Source organism: Crocodylus porosus, unplaced genomic scaffold (genome assembly GCF_001723895.1).
Source record: "Crocodylus porosus isolate Cpor-Errol unplaced genomic scaffold, CroPor_comp1, whole genome shotgun sequence".
In the NCBI taxonomy this organism is placed as follows: domain Eukaryota; kingdom Metazoa; phylum Chordata; order Crocodylia; family Crocodylidae; genus Crocodylus; species Crocodylus porosus.
Window position 1 is genome coordinate 7,922,613 of NW_017728931.1, and position 17,316 is coordinate 7,939,928.

At 44.0% G+C, this 17,316-nt stretch overlaps 1 protein-coding gene across 1 annotated transcript in view; it reads left to right on the forward strand.

Annotated features, from left to right (window-relative positions):
* The window catches only part of LOC109316227 (ovostatin-like), a 50,666-nt gene extending 33,762 nt beyond the window's left edge, over window positions 1-16,904 (forward strand). Inside the window, exons 19-36 of the mRNA XM_019544131.1 lie at window positions 284-512; window positions 853-979; window positions 2,432-2,550; window positions 3,977-4,028; window positions 4,641-4,724; window positions 4,867-5,043; window positions 5,279-5,360; window positions 5,958-6,114; window positions 6,904-6,975; window positions 8,712-8,877; window positions 9,750-9,967; window positions 10,555-10,770; window positions 10,868-10,992; window positions 11,214-11,304; window positions 12,417-12,485; window positions 15,197-15,299; window positions 16,201-16,276; window positions 16,725-16,904. Of these exons, the coding sequence (XP_019399676.1) occupies window positions 284-512; window positions 853-979; window positions 2,432-2,550; window positions 3,977-4,028; window positions 4,641-4,724; window positions 4,867-5,043; window positions 5,279-5,360; window positions 5,958-6,114; window positions 6,904-6,975; window positions 8,712-8,877; window positions 9,750-9,967; window positions 10,555-10,770; window positions 10,868-10,992; window positions 11,214-11,304; window positions 12,417-12,485; window positions 15,197-15,299; window positions 16,201-16,253 (2,140 nt within the window). The 3' untranslated portion in view covers window positions 16,254-16,276; window positions 16,725-16,904. The remainder of the gene's footprint in view (window positions 1-283; window positions 513-852; window positions 980-2,431; window positions 2,551-3,976; window positions 4,029-4,640; window positions 4,725-4,866; window positions 5,044-5,278; window positions 5,361-5,957; window positions 6,115-6,903; window positions 6,976-8,711; window positions 8,878-9,749; window positions 9,968-10,554; window positions 10,771-10,867; window positions 10,993-11,213; window positions 11,305-12,416; window positions 12,486-15,196; window positions 15,300-16,200; window positions 16,277-16,724) is intronic.
* The last annotated feature ends 412 nt before the right edge of the window (window positions 16,905-17,316 follow it).

Sequence of the window (17,316 nt, forward strand, 5' to 3'; positions counted from 1 at the left end):
CCTACCCCCCACCCCATCTCCAGCCACAGTGTCAGCACTGCAAGGTCTCCCCTATTTGGGGCCTCAGCACTCAAATCCTTGTACACACGCCTCTGGGTAAATTTCTCTACTCGAAGAGCAAACGTGGGAGAATTCTCCCAGATTATTTGAACGTATGTACATAGTTGGAAAGGAGACTATGGTGCCAGTTTGGGAGTCTCTTCTGTAGACATGCTGGATAATGTTCTCTGAACAGTCGCAATCTATTCTCATCCCTCTCATCTCTCCCTCTCTCATCCCTCAGCACTGCTGGAAAGGCTGACATCCCTCTCGTCATCCCTGACACCATCACAGAATGGAAAGCCAGTGCCTTTTGCATGCAGGATTATGTTGGGTTTGGCATATCCCCAACTGTTTCTCTGAGAGCTTTCCAGCCCTTCTTTGTTGATCCCACCCTGCCCTACTCCATTGTCCGAGGAGAAAGGTTTAATTTAATAGCCAATGTCTTCAACTACATGGACACCTGTAGCCTGGTATGTAATGTCCTTCCTTCCTTGTTTTCTTCACTCTGATTCCAGAGTGATTCCAGCTGGAGCTTGCATGGATCAGCTGGTGAACTCACAGAGCTCACTGTGCATGCAGTGCTCAGGCAGCCTGTGCTGAAAAAGCAGTGAGCTCAGAGCTTGCTGTATATGTGCTGCAGAGTCAAAGGGGAATGTGGCCAAACCCTACTCCTGGATCTGCTGCTGGCCTTATGGTGTTATCAGCATACATCCCCCAGAATCAGAGAGAATAAAACAATAGCTTCTTATCGGCTTATCAGCAACCTCTTAGGAACAGCCTCCTCATGATTTTATTTTGTCTTTCTCTCAGATCAGTGCTGGATTAGCCAAGTCAGATGATTACAAGGCAGAGGTCCTCACCCCGAAGAACAATGTTGTGGAGGTGTGTGCAAATGAGAGGAAAACCTACATCTGGGCTGTGAGCCCACACAAACTAGGTAAGCTTCTCTGGCTGGCCCTTTTTCATGGCATATTGCTACTTTCTTTTTAATGGTTATTACTCCGCAATTCTGTCACGCAACTAAGTGTTGACAGACTTTACAGAGTCAGCCTTGGGGAACTCTGTTGTTTTTGTGGCTGTAAAGTAGACCCTAGTTTTCTGTCTTGTTGCTGCTTCTGAGAGTTCATTTCTGTCTGTCTTGAAATGAATCATTCAGTTCACTCATTTGATGTAAAACATTTTCAGACTTTTTTTCTCTGTGAAATCTTTCTGTGCCCAGATGCCAAATCTGCCCAGCCTTGGAGCTTTTCTCACTCTACAATATTCTGTTCATACCTCCTAAAACCCTTCCCATTTCATGCTTTAATCACCAGTAGTGATAACGCTATGTATTAAAAATCACGATGAAAAATACTGAAGTGTGCTGTTTGCCCTGAGCCCAGTTCCCAACTGGTATAAACTGAGGTAGCTTCATTGACTTCAGTGCATTTGTATTTGTTTAAAACAGCTGGGGATTCAGACCTAAATTATCAATATTTTAAAAAGGCAGAGAGAGGTAGTTAGCCATGTTGGTCTGAAGTCAGGTAGAAGGCAGAGCAGAGTTATGAAAGCTTATGCATCTCTGCATAAAGAGCAAGCAGCATCTCGCTTGATCAGATGCTCTGAAAAGCCATATCATCTGACAAAGTAAGCTGCTGCTCATGAAAGCTTATCTATCTCTTCATTAGTCTATAAAGTACAACTCTGCCCTTTTCTTTTTTAAAAAGCAGCAGAGATCATTTGGTGATTTGTCAGTACAGAAAATTGGAAATAACAACAAAAGTACATTTATTTTTTCCTTAATTTTCAAAGGGCCTGCTCAAAATTAACTGTTTTCATCCAACTTTCCTAAAATTATGATTTTTTGAAGAAAAGAAATTCAGCAGTTTAATCAATTTATGTTAAACATTCCCTTAAAATAATAAAATCTTCCATTCTATAAATTCTTGAGAGTAATCCATGAACATTTGAAACTATTTGGAGAATTATTGGAGGATGAAAACTACATGGAATAACAGAAGATGGCTTTTGCTGCAGGTTAATTTATGGAAAAACTGCTCATTCTGCACAGTAACTTAATTCTTTTGAGGATAGTTTTCTCCTGCATAAAAAGTACTATTTGGGGGTTCCACTTGCAGATACCTGCAAATGATTAAGTGAACAATTTCAACAAAAGTAAGACATACTTCTAGTTATTTTCAAACAAGAATATTCTGTCTGAGATGAGATATTTTAAAAAAATAAAAGAGAAACAGATCTTACAGGATTCATTCAGGTTAACCTGCTTTGAAAGGAAGCAAATTTCCCAGAGGACTCTCAGGTCACCCTAGAAGCATGAAGTGAAACCGGTGGCCATTGTAGATATTTGGGATATATTTTATTTCATGGACTTGTGGGCTGGTTCTTTCAGGTGAAGTGAACTTCACAATTACTGCTGAGACACGATCACGTGACGGAACTGTTGGGGAAGTTCCTTCGGCAAACAAGATCATGTGGAAGGACACAATCATCCAAAAGCTGCTAGTCGAGGTATGGTAGGACATTCCAACTCCCCTGGCACTTTCTTCTCTCTTGGTCTTATTTGGCTCATTCTCTCTAAAACATCCTAACACTAACTCTGAGTCTGAAACAAGCTATAGAGTTTTCACCCTTTGTCCTGGTCTAGGGTACAAGAAAAGTTATTTGGCAGGGCATGGATGATCTATTTCTGAGTGACCCCAAGAATCCTACCAACCAATTTTCCTGAGAGAACAATGAGATGTGTTATCTGTGGAAGAGTTAGTGAAAGTGCCTGCTAAGCACAGAGATCAGTCCACTTTCTCCAAACAGGTTTCTACACACTGTACCCTCCTACCCCATATTTGAATTCCACTGTCCCTTATATGCTGAGACTAACTTTCATCAGACTCTGCTTTCAGTTAAGCCTTATCCCCACGCAGCTATAATGAAGCCACTGTATTTCATCAATTCAATGGGCCTTTAGCACCCACAACACAAGCCATCCCACTTAAACTGAAGAGGCAGCTCCTTTAACTGTGGATGATGATCTATCTGTCATTAGTTCTCTCTTCTGCTCTATGGAGCTGTGGCCACAGACAGTCAGCTGTCTGTGCAGTGGCCTCAAATGGGGTTTCCATATGTAGCAAAGGTTGAATTGACAGTCATCTGTGACATCTGCCAGGCATCTTCCCTTGTGGGGTCAGCATTTACTTTTACCTTCTGGGTGCAGAGGAAAAGAGATGAACCCTAGTTTTGGGGAGAGCCCTGACAGGTTTTTTTTGTGCCTTTGTCCTATTTCCACCATGATGCTGCAGGGATGAAAGCATGATTTGGCCTTTGTTGTGTAGGCAGCTATGCCACAGGACAAGATAGAGAGAAGTCATTTCCATTTCTTCTGGAAACTACCACCTTCCTCCCCACCAAGTGGAACTGGGCGTAGGTGTCTCCAGATGGGAGCACCTTCTGTCCCCTTCATGCAGAACAGGAATGGTCTCTATCAGTGGTGTAAGGACCCAGGGGCTGAATCTGGCCCACAGAGCCATGTCATTTGGCTGGGGTTGGGCTGATGCACAGAGTTGCTCCATGGCCACATTAAGTGTGTGGGCTGGGCTGGTGCAAGGCATCACACCCTGTGGACCAATCCCACAATAAGGATCCAACCTGTGGAACGGTCCCGAATTTCTCATCCAGCCTAAGGGGCCAGATAGGTTTATGAGCACCACTAATCTATACAGAGCAAAAGGTGCAGTCTGTAAGACAGGGAGTGACCTCATGAAATGGCAGGGAAGTCACTTTGTGAACTCAGAAGTGGAAGGCTGGATGTGTAACAGATGCATAACCCCATGGTGCCCCACTTGGCACAAACATGTTTTATGATATCATTTTTGTCCCTGGTTTCATTGTTGTGTTACGTCTCTCTCCTCTTCTTGCCTCTCCATTTTTCCACACTAACCAGCCTGAAGGCATCAAAAAGGAGGTGACCCAGAGTGACCTTATGTGTACAAAAGGTAAGGGCATCTTTTCAAATTCCCCCCTGCTATGCAGCCAAGGTTATACATGCATTGGTGACTGACTGGAGAGTGGCTTTTAGATTCCAACATTTCCAAGTCAGCCTCCCTCCCTCCCTGCCTCCATACTAATACCTTCATTCTTTGAAATCAAAGGTTTCAGCAGCATTACCTATTTCTGCCATAAGGCTGTGAGTTTGCTTTTCACATACCTCTCTTTCTTGGGCAATAGAAGTAGCTCGCTCGGTTTCAGTGCCATTGCTCTCAGCTGCCAGTGCAGTTCTGCAGTGTTTAGGTAATGGCTACTGGACATAGGCACACAGAATGGAAACAGCTCAGCTGGGTGTCATAGATACTATTCTCCACATGGGAGGGTCAAAAGTATTCTTTGCACAGGCGAGAAAATAGATTTCTCAGTTCTGCCACTGGCTCCCTGGGCAAGTGACTTCACCTCTCTTCACGATAAGTTTCTTCATGTAGACTGAAGAAAGGAATAGCAGCCCAGTTCACTTGGATGATATGATGCTTACAGTGTATTGTCTGTTGGGAAAAGATATTGTGACAGGGAGAAGGATTGTTTTTTCCTCTATTAGCATTATGTTTTATCAGCAGGCCAAGCAAACTCTGGTGCAATATCCCTGAAGCTGCCAGCAAACGTAGTGCAGGGATCAGCCAGAGCATATTTTTCTGTCATTGGTAAGTTTAATATTTATATAAAAAATAAAGGAGCCAATTCTTCCCTGTCCTACCCTTGGTGTTGCCGTTTCACTGGTACCAAAAAGTGATGTATTTTAAATTGCATCTCTGAACTGCACTGACTCCGTCTCCTGTTCCTCAGGGGATATCTTGGGCTCTACCTTACGGAACATGGAGAATCTCCTCCACATGCCCTATGGCTGCGCAGAGCAGAATATGGCTCGTTTTGCACCAAATATCTACATTCTGGACTATCTGAACAAGACAGAGCAGCTAACTAAAGAGATCAGAGACAAGGGCATTGGATACTTAGCTAGCGGTAAGAAGATTTTTGATTCCTCCACCTCAGCTTGCTTTCTTGCATTGAAATGCCATCATAATACCGGTACTATGCAATAGTTACTAATGAGCTAGAGGAACACACAAACAATTAGAATGAAACCAATCACCAACACTGCTTTTGTTCTCAAATGCAAAAGGGTACAGCTTCAATTGGAAACAGAGAAACAGGCCCATTATTGTTGGAAAATATGTCGTCTTTGGTGTGTTTTCAGGATATCAGAAGCAGCTGTCCTACAAACATGCAGATGGATCATACAGCACCTTTGGGGACAGAGATGAACAAGGGAGCGTATGGTGAGACCTGCGAATCTCTTTGGGGCCCCTTGTGCTTAGAGAAGTTGTTTCTAATATGGGAGTACCTCCAGAATCTGATTCCGTAGTTGGGGAGAAAGGTGTAAGCAGGAAGACTGGCCAGATCAGTGGGCTGAAGCTTTTTACCACTGGGGTACTGGTTACAATCTGAGTGCTGGACAGAGGTTAGGGGAGGAGGAATGGATATTCCATCAGGATTGGGGAATGGGAAATCAAGCTTTTCATTCCTAGTGCACTCATTCTAGTTCAGTCCCAGGTTATGTGGACAGATGGCTCAAGGGGACAGGCAAATTGTATGAAGGCACTTGATACATTGTGGCTATAATTAGAGTTGCCCTGATCCTACTGGTGTGTTTGGGTAGCAGGCTTCTTCAGCTAGCACTGCTCATCCATGGAGCATCTCAAGGTACCATGGTGCAGAGATTTATATGAGATCAGATTAAAGTTGTGACATGCCTCCTCCACACCCTACCCTCCTCACTGCCACGAAGTGGAAGGGGGAAAGAGAGCTGCCAGGTGACCACAAGACGGTCTCTTCTGCAACTCCTCCTCACTCCATTCTATGTGGTTCCTCTGCAGGCTGACAGCCTTTGTGTACAAGTCCTTCGCTGAAGCCACGTGCTGCATCTACATTGACAGCAATGTGCAGGATCAGACCCTGAGCTGGCTGGCAAGCAAACAGAATCCAGATGGTTGCTTCCAAAAGGATGGGAACCATTTCAACAATGCTTTGAAGGTGACTGATTTCATCTTATTCCTAAATTCCAGTCCCACCCATCATTAGGATAGAACTGTGAAACAGTCTGACACTGTCCTGCTATCCAGATGTTCAAACCTGCCCTCGCTAGCATTGTTTTCTAAGGACCCTCCCACGGGCAAGGTATGACCCTTAAAACTCCCAGCAGGTAGTGTCATAGAAGCAGCATGAATTTTTTAAATGAAAGTCCTGAGTTTTATTCCCCAGATAGATAGATTGATCGCCCAATCTATCTATCAAACAATCCCTCTTTTATACAGCACTTTTCATTCAGCGCCTTCTGAAATGAACCAGCCATACTGTCATCATGAGATTCCAGTAGTGCCAGTTCAAAGAATAGCTGAATCTTTTAGGGTAGGTGTGGCCAATCTGTGGCATGAATGCCTCCGGTGGTACAGGCAGCCTCTTTGTGTGGCACACGGCAGATCAGGGATGAGAAAAGTATGGAAGTTTTATAATATAAATATGTATATATGTGATATATACATTTAACTAGGAACCACAGGCCATGTTTGCCTCTGTTTTACAAGTATAAACTCCCAGTAAAACCACAAGTCATTTGCGCTCATATTACAGCAAGTAAAGTCAAATTTGACACATTCACTTCAGTTTATGTATGCACACACAGCATGTAAGTTCCCATGAATACTTATCTTTTGAGTACTGGCCTACAGAAAAACTTCCAGGTGCCAAGACGCAGGTACATGATACCTGAAAGCTTATCTGGAACAAACCTATTGACCTATTTTTCCTTTCTTTCCTGTTCAGGGTGGAGACAGTGGACTTTCACTCACAGCCTATGTCATTGCAGCTTTTCTTGAAGCTGGACACTCCACCTCGGTATGAAGTAAACGCTTTCCGGACTTCTTAGACTGGCCAGTCATGTCGCAAGCAGCAGAAAAGTGATCGGCTGTGCAGTGTCCCTTTGCTTCAGCTATGCCTTAGATGCTGGCTCTGAATCACTGTGTTTCTATAAGAACAAACCAAAAGTTCTGTACCAGAGTTGTTGTATGTAGATGGGCTCAGAAGTGCAATAAGCACCTGACATATGATGGGGATTAGTCATGTGTCCTGTCTTCAGTTTAACTGTAGGTATAGCCCGATTTATCACTAGAACTCCTTACTATCAATAAGAAATCCAGTGCTTTAGAAAAGAATGTTTCTGATCAAATTCAATCCAAATGGAATTTGTTCAGCATGCAGCAGATTTTTTAGCCTTTAGCCTGGAAAATTCACTCTGTGTCCTTGGAGCTGAATTGTGTTTTCATTTTCCCACATCCTTGTTAGCAACAGAAAAGAAGTTTGCAGGGTGGTACCTGGAATGGGAGGGGCCTGAATGCAGTTCCCCACTGCTATTGCTGGTTTTCGAATGGTCAGGGGCCATGTCCTGCACCTATGTGAGCTGCAGGTTCCTGATGCCACATACCATGCTGGCCCCCTTCTGTGCCTTCAGTGCCTCCTCTTTCCAGTTAGCTGTGCTATGTGCAGGCTCCCTCCACTCCCCCTCTACACCCTGCCATGTCAAACTGCATGGGAACCCCACTACCATGCAGGGACCCTGAGCTGTAGGCTGCCTGTGATCCATGGGTCACAAAGGACTACACCACCTCACCCTGTCCCCAGAGCAGTGGAAGGAAACTGAAGCTAGAGGAGGAAGATGGGGGAGGGGGAAGGGGAGCTGAGATCCCAGGGGGAACAGCAGCTGGGGTGGTGGCAAAAGTAGCGGCTAGGCAAGTATTTGGAGGTCACAGCTTAATCTTTCGTAAGCCATGTAAGGCCTGTGAGCTGCAAGTTGGACAGCACTGTTATAGAGGGCCAGGTGCTCAGGTAGGATGGGTCTGAGTACCAAAAAAGTATCCAAGATGGATATTAAAAAAACGTTCCATAGGATCAAATTCTGCTTCAATTACACGGGTGCAACACCATTATTTGCACATCGGAATTCCAAGTTGGGTGGCCCAGATGTAACACAAATGGTGAGGAGACGACGTGGTTAATTTTCCTGGTGACTTATAAGCCAGAACAGATGCACACTCACCCAGAGATGAATAATCACTCTTCTTGCAGGCTGAAGAGAGTGATTATTTCTCTTGGCTTGCATCAGATAGCAATGACAATAATAACAATGCCTCTTTCATACAGCACTTTTCATTCAGCACCTTCAGAAATGAACCAGCCATACTGTCATCATGAGATTCCAGTAGTGCCAGTTCAAAGAATAGCTGAAATCTTTTAGGGTAGGTGTGGCCAATCTGTGGCATGAGTGCCTCAAGTGGTATGGGCAGCCTCTTTGTGTGGCATATGGCAGATCAGGGATGAGACCAGCAGCACAGCAGCAGATAGGGCAGAAAGCAGAAAACAAAGCAACAAGTCAGGCAGGGAGCACAGGGCTGAGAGCAAAAAGCATATCAGCAGATCAAACAGGGAAAAGGGAATGGAATGGCACTTGAGGAGGGTATGGGGTTAATTTGTGGCACACTCCAACAAGGTTGTCTCTTCCCCACCCCTGCTGTTATAGGGAAGGCAAACACGCTGGACTGTACACCACAGACCCTAAACTGTGTTTTCATTTCCAGCACACTGTGGTTCAGAAGGGCCTGAAGTGTCTGGACGCTGTTGCTAGCAATGAAGTCACCAATTTGTATGACCAGGCCCTCCTAGCCTACACTTATGGCTTAGCAGGCAATAAAGCAAAACACAGATTCTTCTTGGAGAAGCTGGACAAATCAGCTACCAAAACTGGTAAGGGTGATTTGAAATTCTTCCATGGCAGGCATTTAAAGTAGTTTGGGTGAATAGTCTGTGGCATCAAAAAAAAAAATACTCTTCCTGTTCCATATTAACCTTGGCTACGCTTTTCTCTGAAACCAATCATCGATTCTTTGAACTTCTCTCTACTTTGTGCCCTAAGCCAAAGAGAAAACCAAAGCCTAGTGTTCTCACAGCCTCAATTTCCTTTCTTTTGATTGACTTCTGTTTGCGTTTCCCCCATCTATTTCTTTGGGAGCACATATTAATGTTTATTGCACCAGGATTTATTGCTCCTGGGCACTGTGTTTACATGTGCATCTGGGACCGTAGCACATTGAACTAAGTTAAAGCATCCCTGCTGGCATGGAATACAGGGGGCCAGCCTGTCAGTCAGAGGCTGCTCTGCCTCAGCTTAATGTGCTGCAGAGTCTGGTTGGGGCACAAGGGTCCCTGCACTGTAGCACCCTTGTGCCTCACCCAGCCACATCAACATCTACACATGCATTGTTGCAGAGTAAAAAACTCTGCAGCAGGATAGTACTTGTATTTATAAGTACTATCCTGCTGTGGAGTTTATTAGTTTCCTGAGGCCTAATAGGGCTGTGTGTGTAGATGCCAAGACATTTACTGTGGAGCTAAACAGGCAATTCCTCAGTAAATGTCTCATGTAGACACACCTTGTGTTGCTGAAGGAAAACCCTGATCCCTTGTCATTCAGAAATGAGCCCAGAAGTTCCCAAACTCGCTAGTCCTGGGCAAAAGACGCGTAGTAGCCAGCGGACTGCACTACTCCACATGACAAAACAGCAAGGTAATCGCTAGTTCATTCTTTAGGCTCCTCACCATCCCTATTCTGTTCTCAGCTGGCTGGATTTATTGGGAGCTGACAAAGAGGCCACCACCAGGCAACTCCCCCTTCTACTTACGTGCCTCCTCTGCAGAGATTGAACTGACCAACTATGTGCTACTGGCACTGCTCATCAAATCCACTGCAACTCCAGAGGACTTGTCATACATGTCTCAGATTGTGCAGTGGGTCGTCAAACAACAGAATCCATATGGGGGCTTCTCTTCCTCCCAGGTGACTTTTCCCTCATATTAGAAAGAGCAGACCTGGAAAACAGTCTTCTAGCTCTCCTATATATTATGGGTATTTCTGCTTGGTATTTCTGATGAGAAGAGTAAGACCTCAGAACTCACTTCCTCCTTGTGTCAAAAATAGTCTAAATCTGGTGACCTAAAATAATTTACTTGACAGGGTAGTGGAGAGGTTAAAGGGTATGTTTTGAGAGATGACAGGGTTGGGTAGCTCTTTAATAGACTGAGTCATCAGTTGCCTGAACTGAGTTACTATTTCCTCTTTTAATATTTGCTTTTAATGCTGCTGGGTATATTGTGCTCTTGTACTTGTCTTTAATTGTCAAGACATGTCAGACTCTTACGCATAGAAATCTTTTTTGCATTCTTTAAATCTGATTAAATAAATATTTGGCCCATATTCACACAATAGTGGCAGACAATGGTATGTAGGTGTCCTGAGAATCCAAGCCACAAAGCCCCACTTTTCTTTCTATCTTAATTGGGGGAGATAATAGTGTATATGAGCTATGTTAATCTCATGCATCATATCCCAGCTGAGTCTGTTTCTGATCATGTTGTACTTTTCAGGACACTGTTGTTGCTATCCGAGCTCTAGCCAAGTATGCGTATCTCACCTTCTCCAAGGATGGTCAAAACACAGTTGAGATCAAGTCCAAGAATCTTTCAAATAAGGTCTTCCAGGTGAACAATAAAAACCGCTTCCTGCTGCAGCAGACTTCCCTGCCTGGTGTCCCAGGGGAGTACAAGGTGGAAGTGAATGGCAACGGCTGTGTCTACATGCAGGTAAACTAGTGCCCAGCACCCTGATCCTCAGCACCTTCAGCTGATAGCTCAGCAGAGCTCCCTTCTTTTGCTGCCTGACACATTTTATTTCTTCTAGACAACACTGAGGTACAACATCCACCTGTCTGGGGAGGACTCTGGGTTTTCTCTCTCTGCACAGCCAACAAATGCTTCCTGCACGAGCAACTTCCCACCAAAGTTTGATCTTGTCATCTCCACCAGGTAACCTCCCTCATCATCCCAGCTGCTAGGGTAAAGTGTCAGGAAAGGGAGTTAGGAAAAACCAGTTAGTGTGTTACTGGTTTGTAGTTGCAGTAAGTCAAGTGGGACTGTTGCTAATCCAACCATCCTCCAATATAGCTGAATGGGGAGATTTCACATGTTGAAAGGGTTGTTGTGTTTCTACTTCATGAGCCAAACTAATGGGGTATCTCTCATTTCAGATACGCTGGGAAGCGCAGTGAGTCCAACATGGCCATTATTGATGTGAAGATGCTCTCAGGCTTTGTACCTATCAGATCATCCCTGCGGGAGGTAAATGATGGGAGCATGGGGTGAATAGGAGCAAAATTGGTTATGGCAGTGGCACTCAACCTTTTTTGCACCAGGACCCACTTGTAAACATCAATAACCATCCGGACCCAGTGCCCCTCACTCCCAACTGACTGCGTCCAGGCCCCAGCTCCCCAGTGTGTGGGGCAGGAGGGGTATATGTGGGACATGGGGATCCCAAAGCAGTCCTTCCTAGGCAGGAACTCCTGCCAGCCTGCAAGGGAAAAGCCACAGTTTCCCACGTTTTTCTCCTTTAAAGAAGAATCCATTTTTAAAGTTTGTTTTTGACCCTTTCATATTCTTGTGAGCCACTTTTGGGTCACAACCTACAGGTTGAGAAATGCTGGGTTATGGGATATGATAGGTTGGGCTGGAGAAAAAAAGGGGTCCTGTTAGCAAGCTGAGGAGCTGAACCAGGTGCTGAATTCAGTTTTAAGCAGCTGGACATATGACAATCCACTCTGTTGGTAGCTATTCATTGGATGAAGTAAGGCATGGACAATTTTGGCTCCAATCTTGGGCACCATGCCTCACGTCTATTTTCTTGCATCTCTGCCTGGATATTGTGTCATTTGGACAATGAATGCCCTTATGTATGCAATACAGTTTCAGTGAAACATGTGATATTTGCACCACTTAATGCCAACATTGCATGGCACACAGTGGTACCCTTAAAGGGATGTTACAGCACCCCAGGATGCCATACCTCCCTGCTTGAGGATCACTGGTCTGGAGCCCTGTGAAATCTCTACCTTTTCTAATCGGACTGTTGCACAGAAACTTTTTAAACTATTCTGCATCCTACCCATTTTTCTTATGTCAGTTAGAAAAGGGACGTCCTTTTGCACTGAAAACATTTATTTGTGTGGACCTTATTTTAAGTTTAGAATAAAATGCGGAAAATTGTGAATTTTGCACTGTTCTGTGATTCATTGGATCTAGACCATCACATTTCTCAACCTTTTATATTACTTGTCTTGGCCACTAGATGTCACTGTAGCCCTATAAAAATGTGCCTACTACAACTGGCTATTTAGTATAGGTTTGGGAATTTCTCTTCTGTTTAAAATCAGTATAATTTTCCTTGTTTAAAGCTTCAGAACAGTCATGCGGTGATGCATGTGGAGACCAAGAATGACCATGTCATCTTCTACTTGGAGAAGGTAAGCTTGGAGAAAGATGTGCCTTACATCTCCAGTGTTTGTTAAATTTGGTAATAAAGCAGACTCCCAAAGAAAAGAATGAACTCACTGTGAGCTAATCAGCAACACACCAATTTTCATCATTCCTTACCAAGAAGCTTAAAGGTGTTGCCACCCTGTAATTGATAAGGCAAGCTGTTTCAGTGACATGGTCAAAGCCCAGGAATCTAGGCAGACCACTAGGTTATCCCTATTCTATTGCTACCTGGGAAAACTAAAATAAGTACACTGTAATGCAGGTGAATAGGAATACAGTTACCATGAAGTGTCCTGGAAAGAAAGAGTTGTGAATTCATTATTAATCTTTACCAGAGAGCTACATACTTATACAGCATTTTGCAAATATAGATAAACTTCACTCCCTGTCCCAGAGATTATAATCTAAATACGTCTGCTGCTGCTGCTGCTGCTACTACTACTGATAATTAAAATGAGATCTACTGTATTTACCAGAATCCAAGATGACGCTGAATTTAAGACAAATCCCCAATAATTAGAGTCTAGACATAGAAAAATTCTAAATTTGTTATGATATTCCATGTATAAAATCTAATTATTGGGGGGGTCATCTTAAATTCATCCCCTCCCTCCACTGCAGCAGGGCAAGCAGGAAAAGGTGGTCGGAGGAATAGGTAGCAGAGGAGTCAAGTGGCATGACCCCTGCACCTTGCTGTCTATCCTTTGCACCACTTGTACCCCAGCTGCCTGCCTCCTTGCCAACCTGGTAACTGTGCACCTCATGCCTGCCCTTCCTGCAGTGCCTGTGCTCCCTGCCACCCGCCTTCCCTGCACTTGCTACCACCCCACACCTCCTGACACTTTGTTTCTCTCCATGATGCCTGCACTGCCAGGCACCATGCCACCCCAACACTCGACCCCCACCCACTTCCCCCACCCTCTCATCTCCCCTGTGCTGCCTCCCCACTGCTCTTTGCGACCATGCCACTTCCTTCCCACCCTGCTCTGCTGCTGCCTCCACTTACCTTCCTGTCACAGCTCCAGCTGGGACCCAGCTCCAGCCTGGGGCAGGGAGCACAGAGCACAAGCTGCCTCTGACCCCCACCTGGCCACACAGCAGCTGTTGTGGTGGCCGCAGCTCCAGCCCCACCCCTGGAACTCAGACCAGAACTTCCACCACCACTGAGTAGGTTGTGGAGGGGGAGAAGCAGCTTGTGCTGTGTGCTGTCTGCCTGAGGCTAGAGCTGCAACAGGAGGGCAAGTGATAGTAGCAAATGGGGGAGGAGAGCAGAAGCAATGGAGAACAAAAGCTTAAGGAGTGGGGGCTGCAGGGAGCAGGTGGCAGAGGTGGGCAGCAGCTAAGACTCTGACCCCAGGCTTAGCATCGCAGCTGCAGCCATTACATCCCCCTACTTGCACTCAAATCTAAGATGAGTGTTGAATGGGAGAACACCCCTGTCTTGGATTTAAGTAAATGTGCTTAAATAGCACATCAAGAGATCTCCAAGTGCTTTACAGGTTCAGTGTCATTCACTGTTTTATATACAGGGATCTGATGTGCTGAGGATGGATATGATCCTATCCCAGATCTATTAGAGGAGCACCCTCCCTTCCTCCTCCCAGTATCACCTGCAACAAACTTTATTTTCTTTCTAAAATCAGCTGCTGGAAATTGGGATGCACAGTATAAGCAAGGAAATACAGTTATAGCAGTTCCTGCAGCATAAGCCTTCAGATATAGCAGTTTCTGCAGAGGGGAGGTGGTAAAGGTCATACTACACTTGCTTCACAGGGAGCTATACAGTGAGCAAGCTGGGCTGCAGCTACTTGGTTACTTACTGCAACTTACAAGTGTTTTCAAGAATGGATCTTTTTTTCCTTACACCTTGCTTTTGAAAGGCAGGATGAATATCTTATATGATGACATGGTATATGCAAGAAAATATGGTAATAACATGGGGAATGGGTTAACATTGGTTAAAATGTAATTGATGTTAATATAGCAAGAGGAGGAAAGGGACAGGAGAAATGGTAATACACTGCAATTTACATAGTGCTTTTTAGCCTTATGCCTCAAAGTGCTTTACAATGAAAAGCAAGATTTGTTTGGTAATATCTTCTACTGGACCAATTTCATTAGCTAGAAGAGCTGCTAAAGTGGCTTTTGGGCACAGAGTGCCCTTCCTCAGATCTGAGAAAGAAACAGATACAGCCTAAGCACACCAAAACAGTTCTTCAGGGAACCGAGGAAAGAATTAAGGAAGAGGCCAAGGATCTTAAATCTAGTGGGGCAAGAAACAAGAAGCCAATGGTGAGATGAAAGGAGTGTGCTGACCTGGTTAGAACCAGCCTTGGAAGACCAAGATAACTGGCAGTGACTTCTTGGAGCTGCTGCAGGGGGAAGAATGAGAAATGCAGAGGATACAATAATCAAGACCTAGTCAAGGCCTTCAACAGGGCAAAAAAAATGGTATCCAGAGATGAGGAAAAAGCAACAGGACGTGGTTGTTTCACCACAAGATGTAGCTAGCAACTGATTTCTTTAGCTATTTAACTGGCTTATCAACAATCTTACCAGCCTAGGAGAATTGGAAAGTTGAAGAGTTGTAATGTGCATCCTTTTCTGGTTTGGAAATGTGTTTGTGCTGCCTCATTCTGTGAAGTGCCTATTAAAAGAAACAAAGTCTGACATGTTTTTTCTGTCCTGCTCCCAGGTTTCCCAGAAGGAAATCCGTTTCTCTTTCAGCATTGAACAAAGCCTTCCTATATCTAATATCCAGCCAGCTTCTGTGCAAATCTATGATTATTATCAAACAGGTAGGAGGCCTGGCTGGGCTGAATAAATACCCTTTGAATCAAACTATTAATCCCAGTCTTAGCTAGAGGGTGGGAGGTGGCTGGTTAAATGTAAAATACATATAATTTCCCTGTCTAATGTAGGTTCCTCTTTACAGGTCTGATTTTGCTCAGTTTTTAGTTCTTAGCAGACATGGGTAGAAAGCACATGAGTATTGCAATCACATGAGCTGAAGGAGAGACACTGAGAGTTCCCCAACTTGTTCACTGCCTAATTAACACAAGCCAGGAGGGAAACTGATACTGCTATAATTACCTTCCCTACTAGTTGCTCCCCCTTTACCTTGTTCACTCATTGGCTTTTGCCCTCTTATCACAGACCCAGCCTTAAAGCAAAAGTGAGTGAGCTACCAGGGTCAACGCTTTTGTCTTGCCTTATCTGGCATGTCTTACCCATCTACCCTATTATTGCCCTAGTAGTTGGAGACTAAGTAACTTTGTGATACAAGCTACGACCAAAGCATCTGTGGCTTGCATGATGCAAATACACAATAAAGTTCCATGTTCTTTTCCAGATCCAGAATAAATACCATGATCTCTCTCTTACCAGATAATTAGACCTGTCCAGAGCCTGTGTGGAGAGGGATGTTCATTCTGCTCCCTATGAATGTGCATTCTGCTATCCAAACTGCATGTCAGAAACAATTTCCCTGCTCACTGGTTGTCCTCCTTTCTGTATATTGCCAGTACACTCATGGCAAACCTTGGGCACTGAAGAGCCTCAGACTTTGGTGCCTTAACAACAGGGAAGACCATATAGCTGCTTAGGAACCTGGCATGCATATTATCATGGGTGTGCATGCACTGGCAATGGAGTGATTCCTCACAGGAATATGAATGTTATCTTTCTTTTCTTTTTCAGATGAATCCAAAGTTGCAGTCTACAATACACCCTGCAAAGAAGCTTCCATTTGAAACTGGGGAGGAGGCAGGAAGAGGTAACGGAAAGCCAGAGACCCCAGCTACACTTGAGTAGGGAGAGAAACGTTTTGCATGTTTGTGGAGAGAGCATATTAAATTGGAAAAATAGATAGGGGATGAGTAAATTTAGATTGTGTCGATCAGGATTGTCTACTCTTTGCCAATGCTTCAGAAAATCTAGGGGACAACTTGGGTTTTATCTTTACTACCTGAAAATCAGGAACTCTAATTGCTGGTCGTTCCTGACAAAGCAGATCCTGTGAAAATAGGCCCGCAAATCCTCCAACTTTTGGGTAACCATGGGCAGGTATTTCTGTGAGTTTTTTTGTAAAACTAGACTCCTGAAAATGACATTTCTGACAAGAAATGCCTCTTTAATGAACTATCGTCTTAGGGAGAAAATATGTTTGTATTTGAAAAAAAAAATCTCTAGGTTTTAACTATTCTTTTCTCTTTTCCCCCTAGTACAAATTAAAGCTGTGAAAATGTGATATCGATTCCTTATTTCCCCTGACAACATGAAAAAAGCTGTTTCAGAAATGCCACGCTTCTACTCACAGAGGGAAGTCAGTGGCATTTTTGGTGTCATCTCTTTTTTTCCCCCTCTTCAATATGCTTTGAAATAAAGTCCTCTGATTACTAGAATCATTTGTCTGGATTGCTTTACCTTCCCATAGTCTTTCCAGTTGGTTACCACTGAATATTTCTGGAACCAAAACCCTGATAATATGGAGACTTATGGAACTAGGGCCTGCACTCTCAATGATTTCAGGTAACAAACATTAAAATCATCCAATCATACAAGATAGTTTCTAAAAGTCAGTCATAAAAGCAAGCAAATACATTGGTCCAAAATGAATATTTGAATGTATCTTTTTAAATTAAAAGGACTAAGAAAGTGGTCTTTAAACCTTGCAGGGTGTGTCTCCATGTTCATTAATGTACCTTTGCTACTGCACATTAAGTTTAGTACCTTTTTAATATGAGGTACTAGATAAAGCTGCAGTAGCTGTCCTGATGTGCAGTAGCAAAGGCAATTTTTTTGTGATGCTTAATG